Raw genomic sequence first — 18920 nt, 5'->3', positions numbered from 1 at the left:
ACTCTGCTGTCATAATTTATCTTATTTCTCCCCATACATTTTTGTATATACTCCTTGGCAATCTGATGGGCTTCTTGCATGCCTTTTTTCCATCTATTCACTATAAGCCGCAGGACTCCTTCACTGTGAGGGAGGTAGTAGGCAGCTGGGGGAGGGGGCAGAGTGAAACTGGGACAGGCGTAGGACCCAGCGGGCCATGGACTTACTCGCCTCCGACTCAGACCTCAGCTCTGGGGCCCTGCAGGCTATAGGCTCCACCACCCCCAGCTCCGGATCCAGCTCGGACCAAGGTCCCGACCTTCTCCGGACCGGGACCACTCTTACTGCAGCTGGATCCTACCGCCCGTCTGATTCCCCCACTAGCCTCTTTCCTCCCCGCGACTCCCAACCTTCCCCCTACCCCTCATCCCCCTCCATTCCTCTGATCCCTCATTCTCCCCTAACCCCACTCTCCCTGAATATCCCAATTCCCCTCTCTCTCCTGAGTCCTCCCACTCTTCACCCTCCTCTGAAGCCAGCTCCAACCCTTGCCGTGTCTTCACCATCCCCTCTGAACTTCCCCTCTCTGAGGCAGAACGCTCTGTGCTTAGCAAGGGCCTCACTTTTGTCCCCCTCCGTCCACACCTCAGTGAGTTCCGTGCCTGCCATGACACTGAACTTTCTTCCGTCGCGTATGTCTCCGAGTGTATTTCTTTGGCAAGGATTCCCTTCCCCCTACTGAGGACCCCTTCTCCCGCCTTCAACCCTCGTCCTCCTCATAGACACCCCCCCCGGGCCTTCTACCTGCACTCGATCTTTTCACCTCTAACTGTCACCGAGACATCAACCGTCTCAACTTCACCACTCCTCTCTCCTGTTCCAACCTCACTCCCTCTGAACGCACTGCCCTCCACTCTCTCCGCACTAATCCCAACCTCACCATCAAACCCGCTGACAAATGTGGTGCTGTAGTAGTCTGGTGGACGGACCTCTACCTCACTGAGGCCAAACGGCAGCTCTCTGACACCTCCTCTTACTTACCCCTGGAATAGGACCCCACCAAAAAACATCAAACCTTTGTCTCCCGTACCATCACTGTCCTTATCAACTCCGGAGACCTTCCATCCTCAGCTGCTAAGCTCATAATTCCCACACCCCGTACCGCTCGGTTTTACCTCCTCCCCAAGATCCACAAGCCTGACTGACCCGGTAGACCCATAGTTTCTGCCTGCTTCTGTCCCACTGAACTTGTATCTGCCTACTTGGACTCCATTTTGTCACCCATAGTTCAGTCCCTCCCCAGCTACATCTGGGATACATCCCATGCCCTCCACCTCTTCAATAACTTCCAGTTCCCCAGTCCCGACCGCTTCATTTTCACAATGGATGTCCAATCCTTATACACCTCCATTCCCTATCAAGAAGGCCCCAAAGCCCTCCGCTACTTTCTGGACAATAGACCTCACCAGTTCCCCACCACCACTACCCTCCTCCGGTTGGCGAAACTGGTACTCACACTTAATAACTTCTCTTCTGGCTCTTCCCACTTTCTTCAGACCCCTTCCCCTATCCCAGTTTCACTCTGCCCCCTCCCCCAGCTGCCTACTACCTCCCTCATGGTTCCGCCTCCTTCGACTACCCGTTGTGTTTTCCCCTATTCCTTCTTCACCTTTCCTGCCTATCCCCTCCCTGCTTCCCCTCCCTCACCCCTTTATCTTTCCCCGTACTGGTTTTTCACCTGGAACCTACCAGCCTTCTCCTTCCCACCCTCCCCCCACCTTCTTTACAGGGCCTCTGCACCTTCCCCCTACAGTCCTGACGAAGGGTTCTGGCCCGAAACGTTGACTGATCGTTTCCACGGATGCTGCCCGACCTGCTGAGTTCCTCCAGCATGTTGTGAGTGTTGCTTTGACCCCAGCATCTCCAGAGTATTTTGTGGCCTATTATTTCCTGTCTTTTGCCTCCCTCCCTTATCTGCAGTACCGAATATCTGAAATACTTTGCTAAAATCTTGATTTTGGAGCTTTAACAAAGTGAAACGGACTTCCACAACAGCACAGAAAAAGCCGTTTCCAAAGGAAACAGTTTCAACAGGCAATAACTAATAATTAGCAGGGCAAGTAATTTGTTGCAGCTACTAATTTGTCATGCAAATCTATTTGAAAAATTAGCACTTTCATCACTGCAGGGCTACCTAATGAAAAACTGCAGTTCAGTCAGCGTATCTCAAAAACACAAGAGCTTCTGTGAATGCTGGAAATCTTGAGCAACACAGTGCATGATATTTGAAGTGTCACTGGTTAACCTGTTCCATACCTTACAATATTTAATACTTGTTACTTATGTTATTTATAACACTGGTTTGTTATTCATGTGTGATTCATCTGTAGATTTTATCGTTACCTTCATAAGTTATTGTGTGTTATGTGTACTATTGTGCTTTACACCCTGGTTCAAAGAAACAATTGTCTCGTTTCTATATACATTGTACTGTTATATATGTTATATACATGTATATAGTTTAAATGAACATAAACTTGACTTGACAAAATGCTGGAAAAACTCAGCAAGTTAGGCAGCATCGATTGAAGGAAATAAACAGCTGACGTTTCAGGCCAAGACCTAAATGACTCAACATTTCCCCCAGATGAGCCCACTTTTACAAACCACAGAGGATTTGTCACAATGAGGTACTACATCATTGACATAATAATTAGCACCTCGTTAGAAATATTCTTTTTGAGAGATAGAACCACTTGGTACTCAACCTGCATGAGCTGAAAGATCTTTCTTTGAACCAACTCCAGTTTATCTTTCATGGATTGAGAGGTATCAACCAGGATATATATTTGATCCTCAATTATTGTCCCAAACAGCTCCCTGCTCCCTTTCTGAAGCCAGTTAATTCTGTAGAGAAAAAGTGAACCAAACAAAATACTTCAGTACAAAAGACTGACTTACAAAGACATAATCAATCCTAATATGAATTGTTTCAGTGTGATTCTAAAGCTATTTGCTATTAGTCAATATGGTAATGAAGAAATATGTATTTTATTATAAGTAAGGTTTTCAGACAAAGAGTTGCTCACAAACGTTCTCCAAGTAATTAATTATTAAGTGCAAAGGTATAAGGCTAATTGAAAGTTATGAAGCCATTCTTTCGGCAAAAGTTCAGCATGGTTCAGAGAAATGACAGCCATGGAGAGATGGAGAACATAAAATGAAGAAAATATAGCAACATTTGGTGGAGCTTAAGATTGTTGCTTGTGGTGAGTAAGTCATAGAATCATAGAACCCTACAACACAGAAACAAGCCCTTCAGCCTATCTAGTCCATGCCAAACTATTAATCTGCCTAGTCCCATTGACCTGAACCCAGACAACTGCCCTCCATACCCCTCACATCCATGTACCTATCCAAATTTCTCTTGAATGTCGAAATTGATCCCAAATCCACCACTTAAAGCACAAGATTTAAAAAGCAAGTGGGGCCTGTTGAGACTTTTGATGGAGCTTGAAATAGTTTGGACTATTAGGCACTTAGCAAGGGCCAATAAAAAGAAGTTTCATTTAAGTGGAACAGCCATTGTATGAGTGGGCCAGGGTTAAAGTGGGGAGCTGAGGTTTTGGCAAGAATATGCAAAGGCTAAGGTAAGATTCTGGCAAGTTTCTTTCTATCTTTCTTTCTTTCTTATTACACATTTAGAGCAGTGGGAATGACAGTTCAGCGGAATACTCCTCTTGCGAGATGTCAGAAGACAGAAAGACCTCCAGTATCCATGATGACTACACCTGCAGGAAGTGAATCTAGCCAAAGCTTCTTACACATTGAGTTAGGGAAGTGGACCTGGAGCTGAACAAACTCCAAATCATTTGGATCATATGGTCCGAATGCAGGTAGATGGGACTAAGCAGAAGACCAGGCTAGCATGGATTAGATGGGCCAAATGTCCCATTTCTCTGCTGTAGTGCTCTGTGACTCTATCCTAAAACTGTTTCCAGTGGGTTCGCACAGGACTAAGCAGCCAGTCCCACATAATGCAGATTAATAATTGAGATGTAAACGTTAGGGGTCGGGATAAAGAATTTTGCAGATGACATAGTAGTTGGCTGTGTGTCTGACAATGAGAAGGAAACTTTAGACTGCAGCAAAGTATCACCAAACAGATCATTTGGGCGTAAACATGGCAAATGGAATTAATCCAGAGAAGCGTGAAGTAACAGGTGCAAAAGACAAATGGCAGCATGTTGAGTGGTGTGGAGAATGAAAGGAACCTCGGAGAGTATATCTACAACTTCTTGAAGGATGCGGTTTCAGTCAATTTTAAGATAGTTTAAGAAAGAAAAATATCAAATAGACGAACAAGAAGGCTATGCCAGATAGTGACTGCATAGTTTTCTAGTCATCAGATTACAAGAGAGGGTTCAGAGAAGATCTATAGGGATGTTGCCAGCATTGGAAAATTGTTGCAATGAGTGTGGGCTGATGTCCTTCTCTTTGGAATGAGAGAGGCTGAGTTGAGCCTTAATTGAGGTACATAAGAGTACGAGGTGTGAGGTAGAGCAAATAGGATGGACTGTAGGGAGTACAGTCAAAAACCAGCATTTAAAGCTGAAAGTTCAAAGTAAATTTATTATCAAAGTACACATGCACTATGTTGCCGTATACACCCTGAAGTTCACTTTTTGCAGGCCTTGAGAACTGAACCATGAAATACAATAGAACCAATGAAAAAAAACACGCAAAGACTGACAAGCAATCAATGTGCAAAAGGTGCAAGCACAAAAAAGCAATAATAACGACGAATAACAAATAATACTGAGAACATGAGCTGTAAGCACGGCCATTGGTTATTGTATCAGTTCATTGTTGAGGGAAGTGAGGTTATCCACGCTGGTTCAAGAACCTGACGGTTGAAGGGTAATAACTGTTTCCGAAAGTGGATGTATGGGACTTAAGACTCCTGTATCTCCTTCCCAATGGCTGAGATCACAGATTTAAGGAAATTGATAGAAGGATTATAGGGGAGCATGAATATAGTAGAGTACAGCACAGGAGCAGGCCCTTCAGCCCACGATGTCTGTACTAGTCCTAATGCCAAAACTGAACCTACCTCCCTGATCCATACCTCCCCATTCCCTGCATATTCCGTGCCACCCATCACCACCCCTGGCATTGTCCTCCGGACACCTGCCACTCTCTGTGTAAAATACTTGAGCAAGGAAGATTTACTGAGAGACTAGAAGGGATCTGCAAATCAGTCTGTGAAAGATGGTTACATGCAGAAGCCGTCAATGTATCTTAAAAAGTACTTTAATGTGTACTTCAGTGCTGTGCTGCGCAGGAACCCCCAGTCTGCAAGACTCCTGGGTAGCTGAAGGCCCAACATCTGCATGCCTGAGTCTGGATCCCTGTATGCTGGAGGCTGCAGGAGGAAGAAGACGGCCAGTCTTGGGGTTAGAGGACTGTGGATGTGCGTGGGTGGAGGGGAGGAACAGGGCTTGTTTTGTTGCTCGTTGCATTCTGCTGAGCATTGTGGGCGTGCTACGTTAATGCCTCAACAAGTGACAACACTTGCGGGCTGCCCCCAGCACACCCACGAATGTGTTGGGTGTTAACGGAAATGCCACGTTTTATGGACCTGTTGCTGTTATGTGGGATTAGCGTGGGTTGCTCTGTGATCACCAGCACTGACATGATGGGTCCAATAGCCTTCTTCCATACTGATTCTATTAGTCTATGGATTAAATTTTATGCAAAGGTTCCAAAGTTACCTTCTTTGCATCTGCTCCAGTGCAGTCTTCATTTTCTGTTGGTATTGTTTGCACTTTTCAGCGGTGATGTAGACATGCATTACAGAACCATCTTTCCACTGGGTGTGTGCAAAGTGGCTGCAGTACTTGGCATTCACCAATTTCATATTAGATTCCTGTTAAAGTAGAAACTCTGCAATTTATCTGCAATCAATATTTTGCCAGTAAAGATATAGTCCCAGGACTGGAATTATTTCTCAACAGGAGAAGCTTCAGATCCCAAGTTTTACTTCAGTAGTGACAAACACTCAAATTATTTCTAACTAAGTTCAGGAGCTCAGCATAATCGAAGTCTGTTTGAACATTCTCATTCAATTCCCGGGTGTACTGCCATATTAGTCCAGTTGTTGAACTAGGCCAAATGTTTATAGAGCAATTCCTTTAATCCCATCCCATCTGCCCTTTCCTTGTGACTCTGTACATTATTTTCCCACAAACCTCCCCAATTCCCTGCTGAAACTTCTGATTAACTGTGTCACCACCACACAGGCAGCAAGAACCATAAGACCATAAGACATAGGAGCAGAATTAGGCCGTCTGGCCCATCAAGTCTGCTCCACCATTCAAACATGGCTGATCCTTGTTTTTAATCTCCTCCTCAACCCCAGTTCCTGGCTTTCTTCCTGTAACCTTTGATGCCATGTCCAATAAAGAACCTATCAATCTCTGCCTCAAACACACCCAACAACCTGGCCTCCACAGCTGCACGTGGCAACAAATTCCACAAATTCACCACCCTTTGGCTAAAGAAATTTCTCCGCATCTCTGTTCTAAAAGGGTGCCCTTCTATCCTGAGGCTGTGCCCTCTTGCCCTATACTCTCCCACCATGGGAAACATCCTTACCTCATCTACTCTGTCTAGGCCTTTCAACATTCAGAAGTTTTCAATGAGATCCCCCTTCATCCTTCTGAATTCCAGCCAGTACAGACCCACAGCCATCAAACGTTCCTCGTATGATAACCCTTTCATTCCTGGAATTATCATTGTGAACCTCCTCTAGACCTTCTCCAGTGCTAGCACATCTTTTCTAAGATGAGAGGCCCAAAACTGTTCACAACGCTCAAGGTGATGCCTCACCAGTGCCTTATAAAGCCTCAGCATCACATCCTTGCTCTTGTATTCTAGACCTCTTGAAATGAATGCTAACATGGCATTTGCCTTCCTCACCATGGACTTAACCTGCAAGAACCAGATCATAGCCACGCAATAACACTTTTTATTATCTCATGCCCCTGAATCTTTTCCCCACCACTTTAAATCTGTGTGCCCCGAAGAAACAGCCATCTGCCGATAAAGCAGGAAATGCTGGATAAACTCAGCAAGTCAGTCAATATCTCTGCAAAGAGATACAATAACTGCTTTAAATCCAGGGGGACACAGCTTCAGAATAAAAGGCCGTAAATTTAGAACACAGATAAGGAAGAATTTCTTTAGCCAGGGGGTGGTGAATTTGTAGAATTCAGTGCCACAGACAGCTGAGGCTGTCAAGTCATTGTGTATATTTCAAGTGGCGGTTCATAGGTTCTAGATTAAAATAAGGGGTTCAAAGATTAAGGGAAGAAGGCAGAATAATGGTGTTGAGAGGGATAATAAATCGGTTGTGATGCAATGGCGGGTCAGGCTCAATTGGCCTAATAGCCTAAATCAGCTCCTATGTCTTTTGGTATTATGATCTTTACACACATCACACCTTGCACATAAACACAATTGAAGGTCACACCCCTTTCAACCCCAGATTCAGTGTTTTACTTAAGTAATGACATACACTCTAGTCATTTCTAGCTAAATTCTTCAGAAAATAATAATTCCTTGGAACACAGCGTAAACTAAGTCTGTTTGCAACTTTGCATTCAATCACCAGGTGCATTGCCATTTTGATCCAGTCCAGTTGTTGAAGCGTGCCAGTTTTGGATTAGCCTTATTTGTCACACGTGTATTGAAACCTGCAGCAAAGTGCGTCATTTTGCTTCACCAGCCAACACGGGCCGAGGGGTGTGCTGGGGGCAGCATGCAAGGGTCGCTGTGCTTCTGGCACCATCATAGCTTTTGCAGAGTCATCCCTTTGGCCCCATTTCACCACTCTTTCCCCATGACTCTGCAAATTATGTTCCTACAAGCTGGTCCTCAAATTCTGCCTGGCCGATTTTAGCAGACCTTTTCAAACACAGTAAGTACATCTTCTCAAAGCTGAGCTCCAGGTACAGAATAGTCTGTCTCACTGGCATCACTAGAGGGCACTATAATTCCAGTTACCTCCAGCTTCATCTCGTTGGGCTATTGTTTATTTGGCTGTTGTGTGAAAAACACTGTGGCAAACAATCAGAAATCACCATCTAAACCCCACGTTAGGTTCTAAGCAATGTTTCTAAACAATAAGAAACATTGGCACTCCCCGTTCCCCCCACCGCACAGAAGTTGTTTGGCCAACGGGAACTATGCTGAATTCCAAGAATATTTTTAATTTTCTAAACAACTTAGCTAGAAGTGACTTGAGTACGTGTCATTACAGCTGAATCTAGGGTCGCAAAGGGTGTGAACAGTCTGTGTTTTATGTGCATCTGTTTGTTGAAGTTACTTGCTACTTTAGGCTTTATAATACTGGAAGCTATTCCTGTTCAAGTTTCATAACTTTGCCAGAAGTGGGGCAGAAATCCAACTTAAATGATACAAGAAGGACGCTGCCTCACTTCTGGCAGGTTTTGTGACTTCAAAGTGGAGTAACTCCAAGGAAATCTGTGGCACTTTCAATTTCCTACTTCCTTTCAAATGGAGTGAATGACTCATGCACAGAAATACAGTAGTCTTTAACCCATACCCATTTAGTATGTGAGTGAGTATAGGGGATAGAAATCAGCAAAGCTAAGGCCAACTTGCAGATCTTACACAAGGGAATGAGTAGCGTATACACACTTGTTAGATCCTTTCTGATGCCATCAAAATTGGCCTTTCCCCAATTAGAATCTCAACCCGAGGACCAGACCTATCCTTTTCCATAATTATCTTAAAACTAATGGCATTATGATTACTGGATGCAAAGTGTTCCCCTACACAAACTTCTGTCACCTGCCCTGTCTCATTCCCTAATAGAAGATATAGTATCACACTTTCTCTTCTTGGGGCCTCTATGTATTGATTAAGGAAACTTTCCTGAACACAATTGACAAACTCTATCCCAATCAGCCCTTTTACTGTAAGGGAGTCACTGTCAATATGTGAAAAGTTAAAATTACCTACTATCACAACCTTAAGTTTCTAGCAACAGTCTGTGATCTCTCTACAAATTTGTTCATCTAAATCCTGTAGACTATTGAGTGATCTATATAATTGTCCCATTAACATGGTCATCCCTTTCTTATGTTCTGCAAGAAATGTCAAGGGATGGTCCATCCAAAGGTTCAACCATCACAGAAGCCAGAAACTACTGAGGACACCAGATACACCAGATGCTAAAAGTCATGACACTGTCTGGGTCAAGATGATGCCAAGCTGCAGTCTTCATTGAGGTTGTGGCTCAGACTTATATTTTTTTAATTCATAGAGATGGGGTTTAGGGGTCAGAGAGGGGAGTTAGGGCTTTAAGGGCCAGTGTCTAGGCCTCCGCTGTGTGCTGTGTTTAAAGGTGATGGGTGATAAAGGACGCATGGGCTCTAGGCCTCCACTCCTCACTCAGAGGCCAGTTACGTGGACAGGTGACAAAGAACATCCAGAGTCTAGGCCTCTGCTCTGTGCTCCAAGGCCAGAGACGTGCACGTGTGACGAAGGACATACGTGGATGTTGGGCTGTCCCCGGTCGATGGGTCCCGGGGTCAGATGTCTATGCGAGTAGAAGGCACGAGGACCGGCGAGTCAGTGAGCCTGGAGTTCAAGGTCTGGAGTTCTGGGTCCTGCCATCGGCTAGCCTGTGAATTGATATCAAAGACCAAAGGCCAAAGGTTGATCAAAGGTCTGGACGGTCGATGATGGGAGCCTGGAGACTGGAGACTGTAGTCTTGGAGACCTGCCCTGGGACTGGAGAACTGTCGGAGTGTGTGGGTGGGTGGGAGGTTGGATAGGGGCTTGTTCTGCTCGTTGTGTTCTGTGTTGTTCTGCTGAGTATTGTGCACATGCCATGTTGGTGTTGGAATGTGTGGCGACACTTGCCCATAGCACATCCTTAGGTCGTGTTGGTTGTTAATGCTGCTGGCACGTTTCAATGTAGGCTTTGATGTACATGTGGTAAGTAAATAATTCTGAATTTGAATCTGAATGTGCCAGCCAGAGTACTGAGTACTCATTCTGCAGAACCAGCCATGTCTTTACTCAAACTGTTCCAGAGGCTTACAACGTTACCATTATGGTGACTACTACTATGGTGAACCTAACTTTACCAGCCACGAGTACTGTATTTTCCAATAAAAGCTCACTCTGGAAAAGGTCAGACTGTGAGAGCCACCATGAGGTGAAGACAGACATTAATGATAAAATTCACCACTCAAAGTCAATTGGGCAACTATATTGCATGCCTTTCAATAAGCATCTGAGACTTGGACTACCTACAGTAGATTAACCTCAGCGAATCCTTCAGATTCTCTGGCAGAATAAATGAACCAGCATCAACGTCCTCTTCCAGCATTAAGATCTTAGTTCTCCTCAGTCAACCGTGTTGGCCGGGCTTCATTGTTCATAAACAGTTCCAAAACAGACCCCCTATTTGGAGCTCTATTATGTGAAGAGATCATCAGCTGGACAAAAGAACAAGCCTCCTTGAAGAAATACGGTACCCCACCCCACCAACGCTTGAGAACCTCTGACCCATGACCAGCTGAAGCTGACAAGGATGGTGTTAAGAGTCTTAAATCCATGCACTGAGAGCACAGAATACTTGAATGTAAGCTACTGGACGAACACACCAACTACCCACCCTGTCAACCTGTCAAGAACCTCCTGCCCATCTTTGGAACAGTCATCAGTTTCCACATTGGCCTCTTTTCCCCCTTCAAAATCCAAGTAGCCTCCAATCCTGAGTGACCACTCCAGAAGTATTTACATGAACAGGTTCAACATTAGGTATCCTGTAGTGAGCGACCTATCTTTCAATATCCCCAAAGCCTTTCCACCATCTATGAGGTATGCAACTTCCCCAGAAATGCCCACATCCAACAACCTTCAAGGAGGATGAACTAGATAGAATGAGGGGCTGTTTCCATGCTGTAGTATTTTGTGACTTGCATGAGTATCTTCCATGACAGCCGCTCACTTGATCAGCACCCTATCCACCACGTTAAATGCTCATACCTTCACCACTGCCGCATTGTACACACCGTGTAGAAAATACAGTCCAACAACTGGACAAAGCTTCTTCCACAATCCTCCATATCTATGCATTAATGAAAGACAAGCAAAAAAAAATGCAAAAACCAGAAAAGTGAAAAAAAAAAAGACACGGCAAGTCCTCTGGAGATACTCAGCAGGGAAGGCAGCATCTGTGAGGAAAGAAACTGAGTTAACATCTATTCCTTGTTTCAAACCTCACTTACTGCATCAGTCTGAATGCACTCGTTCACTGGCTTTCCCTTAATGTCCACCACGCCATCAGAGTGCCGAAAGGCACAGTCGACAAGTGCATCATGGAACATCAGTTTACGAGCCTTCAACCCATATTTCTCAAGCCATTTCTCTGAAGTGATATAATCTTCTATTTTTGATGGTGGTATTGGCTGGTACACAGGCACTGTTTTATGAAAGCAAATCAGAAAGGAAAAGAACGATCATTGATTAATAAAAACTGGTGTGTATATATATAGAGTCATATATGACTTACATTATATATACATTGATTTACATATACACACACACACACACACATACATACAGAATATATACATTGTGTGTGTGTGTGTGTGCGTGTATATATATATATATAGTCATAGTTGCATCAACTCCTGATGATATTATAACTTATAGATATTAATAATTTGTTACACAAATTAGATATTCCAATGAGAGAGCATTTTTACTAGCCACCCTTATTCTGCACTCAGTGGCCACTTTATTAGGTACACCTGTACACCAGCACATTAATGCAAATATCTAATTAGCCAATCATGTGGCAGCAACTCAATGCATAAAAAGCATGTGGATATCGTCAAGCGGGGTTAGTTCAGACCGAACATCAGAATGGGGAAGAAATGGGATCAAAATGATTTGGATTGTGGAATGATGGTTGGTGCCAGATGGGGTTTCTCAGAAACTGCTGATCTCCTGCGATTTTTACACACAACGGTCTCTAGAGTTCACAGGGAATGGTGCAAAAACCAAAACACATCCAGTGAGCAGCAGTTCTGTGGGCGAGAACACCTTGTTAATGGGAGAGGTCGGAGAAGAGTGGCCAGACTGGTTCAAGCTGACAGGAAGATGACAAATAACCAAAGGTTACAAGTTACCACAGTGGTGTGCAGAAGAGCATCTCTGAACACACAACACATCGAACCTTGAAGTGGATGGGCTTCAGCAGCAGAAGACCATGAACAGGAGGTAGCTAATAAAGTGACCAGTGAGTGTATAGTGAAGCCTTTCCTACAAAATGCTGGCCTTCATAACAAGGGGAATTGAGTATAAGAGCAAAGAGGTCCTTCTACAGCTGTACGGGGCCCTGGTGAGACCACACCTGGAGTACTGTGTGCAGTTTTGGTCTCCAAATTTGAGGAAGGACATTCTTGCTATTGAAGGAGTGCAGCGTAGGTTCACAAGGTTAATTCCTGGGATGGCGGGACTGTCATATGTCAAAAGATTGGAGCGACTGGGCTTGTATACTCTGGAACTTAGAAGGCTGAGAGGGGATCTTACTGAAACATATACAATTATTAAGGGATTGGACACGCTGGAGGCAGGAAGCATGTTCCCGTTGATGGGTGAGTCCAGAACCAGAGGCCACAGTTTAAGAATAAGGGGTAGGCCATTTAGAACAGAGTTGAGGAAAAACTTTTTCACCCAGAGAGTGGTGGATATATGGAATGCTCTGCCTCAGAAGGTTGTGGAGGCCAAGTCTCTGGATACTTTGAAGAAAGAGATGGATAGAGCTCTTAAAGATAGCGGAATCAAAGGTTATGGGGATAAGGCAGGAACTGGATACTGATAGTGGATGATCAGCCATGATCACAGTGAATGGCAGTGCTGGCTCGAAGGGCCGAATGGCCTACTCCTGCACCTATTGTCTACTGTCTATTGTCTAAAATGTATGTCTCTGATTTTATGCCTAAACTCTTCTGCCCTCCCTCCTCATACTTTTGAATCCAAAAATGCAAAGAGCTTTCTTTCTATTTAAACTAACAATCTACACAGCAGACCTGTCAATGAATATAGAGTGGTTTGTTGATATTAATGTTGCCAGGTAAACAAAAGCCACGCTCACAGATGTAATATGCTTGCAAGTCAACGAAATCTCGGGATTCAGTAAAGAGATGAGTCTATAAACCAAATGCATGACTGCATCTGAAGATCAGGTTACTGAACTAGTAACCAGGGGCCCAGAATGTTGATGTGGATTCCCATCAGAGAATTTGAATTGAATGACTAAAATAAATTTGGAATTAAAAATAATAAACATAAGCAATGATGACCAAAAAACCCACTGGAATGTCTTTAAAAAGCTCATTTGATTCACTAATGTCCATCAGGAAAAAGAATTTGCCAATATAGTCAACACTGAGATAAACAGATTGTTGGTCTTTGGATGCGTCATAGGCTATGGGGTACAGACAGGAAATTGGAGCTCAACTCATGATGGTATTTAATTGTGGAGCAACTCCTGTTTCCCATGTTTTTTTTCTGAGATACTGCCAAATTAGTGAACATTTATAGATGTACCAGTGCCAGTGGAGTCAGAATCCCATGAACAATTAAACCGGATGACTGGAAAATTGCAAATATTACTCCACTATTTTAGAAGAGTGGGAGGCAGCAGAAAGGAAACTATAGACCCGTTAGCCTGACATCAGTGGTTGGGAAGTTGTTGGAATTGATTGTTAGGGATGAGATTATGGAGTACCTGGAGGCACATGACATGATAGGCCAAAGCCAGCATGATTTCCTGAAAGGAAAATCCTTCCTGAAAAACCTACTGCAATTTTTTGAGGAAATTACAAGCAGGATAGACAAAGGAGATGCAATAGACATGGTGTACTTGGATTTTCAGAAGGCCTTTGACAAGGTGCCGCACATGAGGCTACTTAGCAACATAAGAGCCCATGGAATTACAGGGAAGTTACTAGTATGGGCGGAGCATTGGCTGATCAGCAGAATACAGAGAGTGGGAATAAAGCGATCCTATTCTGGCTGGCTGCCGGTTACCATTAGAGTTCCACACGGGTCGGTGTTGGGACCACTGCTTCTTACGATGGATGTCAATGACTTAGACTATGGGATTAATGGATTTGTGGCTAACTTTGCCGATGATACAAAGATAGGTGGAGGAGCGGGTAGTGTTGAGAAAACAGACAGCCTGCAGAGAGATTTAGATAGTTTAGGGGAATGGGCAAAGAAGTGGCAAATGAAATACAATGTTGGAAAGTGTACGGTCATGCACTTTGGTGGAAGAAATAAATGGCAGACTATTATTTAGATGGGGGGAGAATTCAAAATGTAGAGATGCAAAGGGACTTGAGAGTCCTTGTGCAGGTTACCCTGAAGGTTAACCTCCAGGTTGAGTCAGTTGTGAAGAAAGCAAATGCAATGTTGGCATTCATTTCTAGAGGTATAGAATATAAGAGCAGGGATGTGTAGTTGAGGCTTATAAGGCACTCGTGAGACCACGGAGTATTGTGTGCAGTTCTGGGCTCCTTATTTTAGAAAGGATATACTGATATTGGAGAGGGTTCCGAGAAAATTCACAAGAATCATTCCAGGAATGAAAGGGTTACCATATGAGGAACATCTGGTAGCTCTTGGGCTGTATTCCCTGGAGTTTAGGCGAATGAGGGGGGATCTCATAGAAACATTCCGAATGTTAAAAGGCCTGAATAGATTAGATATGGCAAAGTTATTTCCCATGGTAAGGGAGTCTAGGACAAGAGGGCATGACTTCAGGATTGAACGACGTCCATTTAGAACATTGATGCGGAGAAATTACTTTAGTCAGAGGATGGTAAATCTGTGGAATTTGTTGCCACGAGCAGCTTAAGCTCAAGCGACTTGTGGAGATCAAGTCGTTGGGTGTATTTAAGACAGAGATAGATAGGTTCTTGATTAGCCAGGGCATCAAAGGGTATGGGGAGAAGGCAGGGGAGTGGGGATGACTAGAAGAATTGGATCAGCCCAAGACTGAAGGGCGGAGCAGACTCAGTGGGCTGAAAGGCCTACTTCTGCTTCTATATCTTATGGTCTTAAGAAAAGCAAAAATTTGTGCAGTTTTCTGTGAGAGACATTTCATAGTGGGCTTTTGGCAAGCACAGATCAAAATATTTCCATGTTCGAGGCAAATGCAAGCATCAAAATTTGCCACTCTTTCAAAGGCCTGCATGAGCCCAAATGGCCTTTATCTATGGCATATTGAGATATGATTTCATGATTATGGATGTGTTACGGTTAACTTCTCTGTAAGGCATTTCCCCACTTCTATGGAACACTTATTTCATAGCTTATAATTTTTTTTCTCCAATTAAATAGATAAAATGGGAATGATTGCAGCAAAAATAGGATCTTGGCGATTGTAGGGATGACTTGCAGCAGACTGAAAAGCTTGGGCATGTAGATATCAAGGAGGAAGATGTGCTGGACCTTCTGGAAAGCGTCAAGTTGGATAAGTCACTGGGACTGGACAGGATGTATCCCAGGCAACTGTGGGAAGGAAGGGAGAAGATTGCTGAGCCTCTGGCGATGATCTTTGCATCATCAATGAGGACGGGAGAGGTTCTGGAGCATTGGAGGGTTGCAGATATTGTTCCCTTTTTCACGAAAGGGAGTAGAGATAGCCCAGGAAATTATAGACCAGTGAGTCTTACTTCAGTGGTTGGTAAGTTGATGGAGAAGATCCTGAGAGGCAGCATTTATGAATATTTGGAGAAGCATAAGATGATTAGGAATAGTCAGCATAGCTTTGTCAAAGGCAGGTCGTGCGTTATGAGCCTGATTGAATTTTTTGAGGACATGACTAAACACATTGATGAAGGTAGAGCCATAGATGTAGTGTATATGGATTTCAGCAAGGCATTTGATAAGGTACTCCATGCAAGGCTTATTGAGAAAGTAAGGAGGCATGGGATCCAAGGGGACCTTGCTTTGTGGATCCAGAACTGGCTTGCCCACAGAAGGTAAAGAGTGGTTGTAGACGGGTCATATTCTGCATGGAGGCTGGTGACCAGTGGTGTGCCTCAGTGATCTGTTCTGGGACCCCTACTCATTGTGATTTTTATAAATGACCTGGATGAGGAAGTGGAGGGATGGGTTAGTACATTTGCTGGTGACACAAAGGTTGGGGGTGTTGTGGACAGTGTGGAGGGCTGTCAGAGGTTACAGCGGGACATAGGATGCAAAACTGGGCTGAAAAGTGGCAGATGGAGTTCAACCCAGATAAGTGTGAGGTGGTTCATTTTGGTAGGTCAAATATGATGGCAGAATATAGCATTAATGGCAAGACTCTTGGCAGTGTGGATGATCAGAGGGATCTTGGGGTCCAAGTCCATAGGACACTCAAAGCTGCCACGCAGGTTGACTCTGTGGTTAAGAAGGCATACGGTGGGTGCACTGGCCTTCATCAATCATGGGATTGGGGTTTAAGAGCTGAGAGGTAATGTTGCAGCTATATAGGACCCTGGTCAGACCCGACTTGGAGTACTGTGCTCAGTTCTGGTTGCCTCACTACAGGAAGGATGTGGAAGCCATAGAAAAGGTGCAGAGGAGACTTACAAGGATGTTGCCTGGATTGGGGAGCATGCCTTATAGGAATAGGTTGAGTGAACTCGGCCTTTTCTCCTTGGAGCGACGGAAGATAAGAGGTGACCTGATAGAGGTGTACAAGATAGTGAGAGGCCTTGATCGTGTGGATAGTCAGAGGCTTTTTCCCAGGGCTGAAATGGCTAGCTCAAGAGGGCATACTCTTAAGGCGTTTGGAAGTAGGTACAGAGATGTCAGGGGTAAGTTTTTTACACAGAGAGTGGTGAGTGCATGGAATGGGCTGCCAGAGGCGGTGGTGGAGGCAGAAACAATAGGGTCTTTTAAGAGACTCCTGGATGGCTACATGAAGCTTAGAAAAATTGAGGGCTGTGGGTAAAGCCTAGGTAGTTTTAGGGAAGGACATGTTCGGCACAGCTTCGTGGGCCGAAGGGCCTGTATTGTGCTGTAGGTTTTCTATGTTTCTATGTTTCTATTATGTAAAAAAATAATTTTTTTTTCCAATTTTTAAATTCTGTGCATTCTTAATCACTTAAATGTTAGCTATTTTTGTATTTCCTGTAAAAGATATTTTGATGTCAAGCAGTTATATAGAAGGCTACACACAGTCTTTTATAGGTAGATGAAAATATAGTCAAAATGAGAAACAATCTGACGTCTAGTCATGCAGTTCCAAGCTAGTGGTTGTGAGTTTTTTTTTGTATTTCACCATACCGCCCACTAACCTTGCTGAAGAGAGAGTGAAGAGACAGCTCAGTCCCTGGTTTCTACCACAACCACACTCTATTCAATCCCCAGTGGAAGCAGAAAAAGCTTGGGCTTACTTATCCACAGTTATGTTATTTGTGAGTTTCTCCTTATCTTGAAACTGGGTTAAAAAAAAATCTGCCAACTCTTGCCCTCTTGCAGATGCCCCAGTTCAAACCGCCAGTCATTGTTGCCAGAATCTAAGATGGAGATGAGGGGGCATACAGGAGTGAGATAGATCAGCTGGTTGAGTGGTGTCACAACAACAACCTTGCACTCAACATCAGTAAGACCAAGGAATTGATTGCGGACTTCAGGAAGGGGAAGTCGAGGGAACACATGCCAGTCCTCATCGAGGGATCAGCAATTTCAGGTTCCTGTGTGTCAATGTCTCTGAAGATCTATCCTGGGCCCAATATATTGATGCAATTTTATAAGAGGCACGTCAGTGGCTATATTTTATTAGGAGTTAGAGGAGAATTTAAAAACCAATGAATCAAAAAGGTCCCCCCCCCTCCACCATTAAAGATCCCCATCACCAAGGACTGCCATCACCCAGGATGTTTCTTCTTCTGATTGCTAATATCACAGAGGGGGTACAGGAGGCTTAATGTTTTAGGAATAGCTTTTTACCTTCCACCATCAGGTTTGTGAATAGACAATGAACCAACCCATGGACACTACTCCACTATTTCTCCTCTCCTTTTGCACTACATATTTACTCTAATTTTTATTTACATATACATATTTTTTATTGTAATTTGTAAATGTTATGTATTTCACTGTACTGCTGCCACAAAACAACAAATTTCACGACATATATCAACGATATTAAACTCGATTCTGATTCAGTCTGTTAGAGTGAACTGTGTTATTCAAGTTACACAATTTGAACATGCTGAGCTATGCAGTGTTTAATGGATTCATTCTATCGCTACTTCATCACTAAAATATAACACCTGCGTTAAACGTGGTCCGAGGGGGCCCTGCAGCAATGGTTTGAACTTCTGCCAATGTGTTTCTGGCTTCCTCTATCTCACTCCAGATGAGAAACACATCTTCTCTGACTCCAGCTCCTGAAAGAACACAGACTGGTTACACTTGTTTTGCATCGCAGTCCTTATTGATTAGATCTTTAACCACAATCTGACAGTTTGAGACAAATTCGCTAGAAGAATTAGACGCAGGCAAAAGCATACAAAACACACAGCCAATGAGACAAGCTGTCAACCTCAGCACTAATCTCAAGCCTTTGTTCAGTTTAGTACTAGAATGCAAGTTTCAACTCGTCAACACAAAATCAGTTACAAGGCATATTATGCATCTGGAAGAATTAGCTAATATTCAAACACACCTTTTGTTTAAATAAGTCCTGTCATAATGGTTCTATTCAGGCATTATTCATAAGCTTCCAACATCTTAGTTAAAATGAACAAAGCATATTCAGCAAGTATTGATGAAACATTTGCACGAAGAAGTCTTAGTAAATAAGTTATGGCACAGCTAGTTTATTT

The 18920-nt window shown here is 43.8% G+C and overlaps 1 protein-coding gene across 4 annotated transcripts in view; it reads right to left on the bottom strand.

Moving 5' to 3' along the window:
• The window catches only part of LOC134349729 (von Willebrand factor A domain-containing protein 3B-like), a 180619-nt gene that overhangs the window by 96879 nt on the left and 64820 nt on the right, over nucleotides 1-18920 (bottom strand). For all 4 annotated transcript variants that reach the window (XM_063054493.1, XM_063054494.1, XM_063054495.1 and 1 more), the window contains 4 exons: nucleotides 18366-18482; nucleotides 11310-11503; nucleotides 5754-5908; nucleotides 2748-2886 (listed from right to left, as the gene is read on the bottom strand). In XM_063054493.1, the coding sequence (XP_062910563.1) occupies nucleotides 2748-2886; nucleotides 5754-5908; nucleotides 11310-11503; nucleotides 18366-18482 (605 nt within the window). The remainder of the gene's footprint in view (nucleotides 1-2747; nucleotides 2887-5753; nucleotides 5909-11309; nucleotides 11504-18365; nucleotides 18483-18920) is intronic.

This window comes from Mobula hypostoma, chromosome 7 (assembly GCF_963921235.1).
Source record: "Mobula hypostoma chromosome 7, sMobHyp1.1, whole genome shotgun sequence".
NCBI lineage: Eukaryota > Metazoa > Chordata > Chondrichthyes > Myliobatiformes > Myliobatidae > Mobula > Mobula hypostoma.
This window is presented reverse-complemented; position numbering and strand designations above follow the sequence as displayed.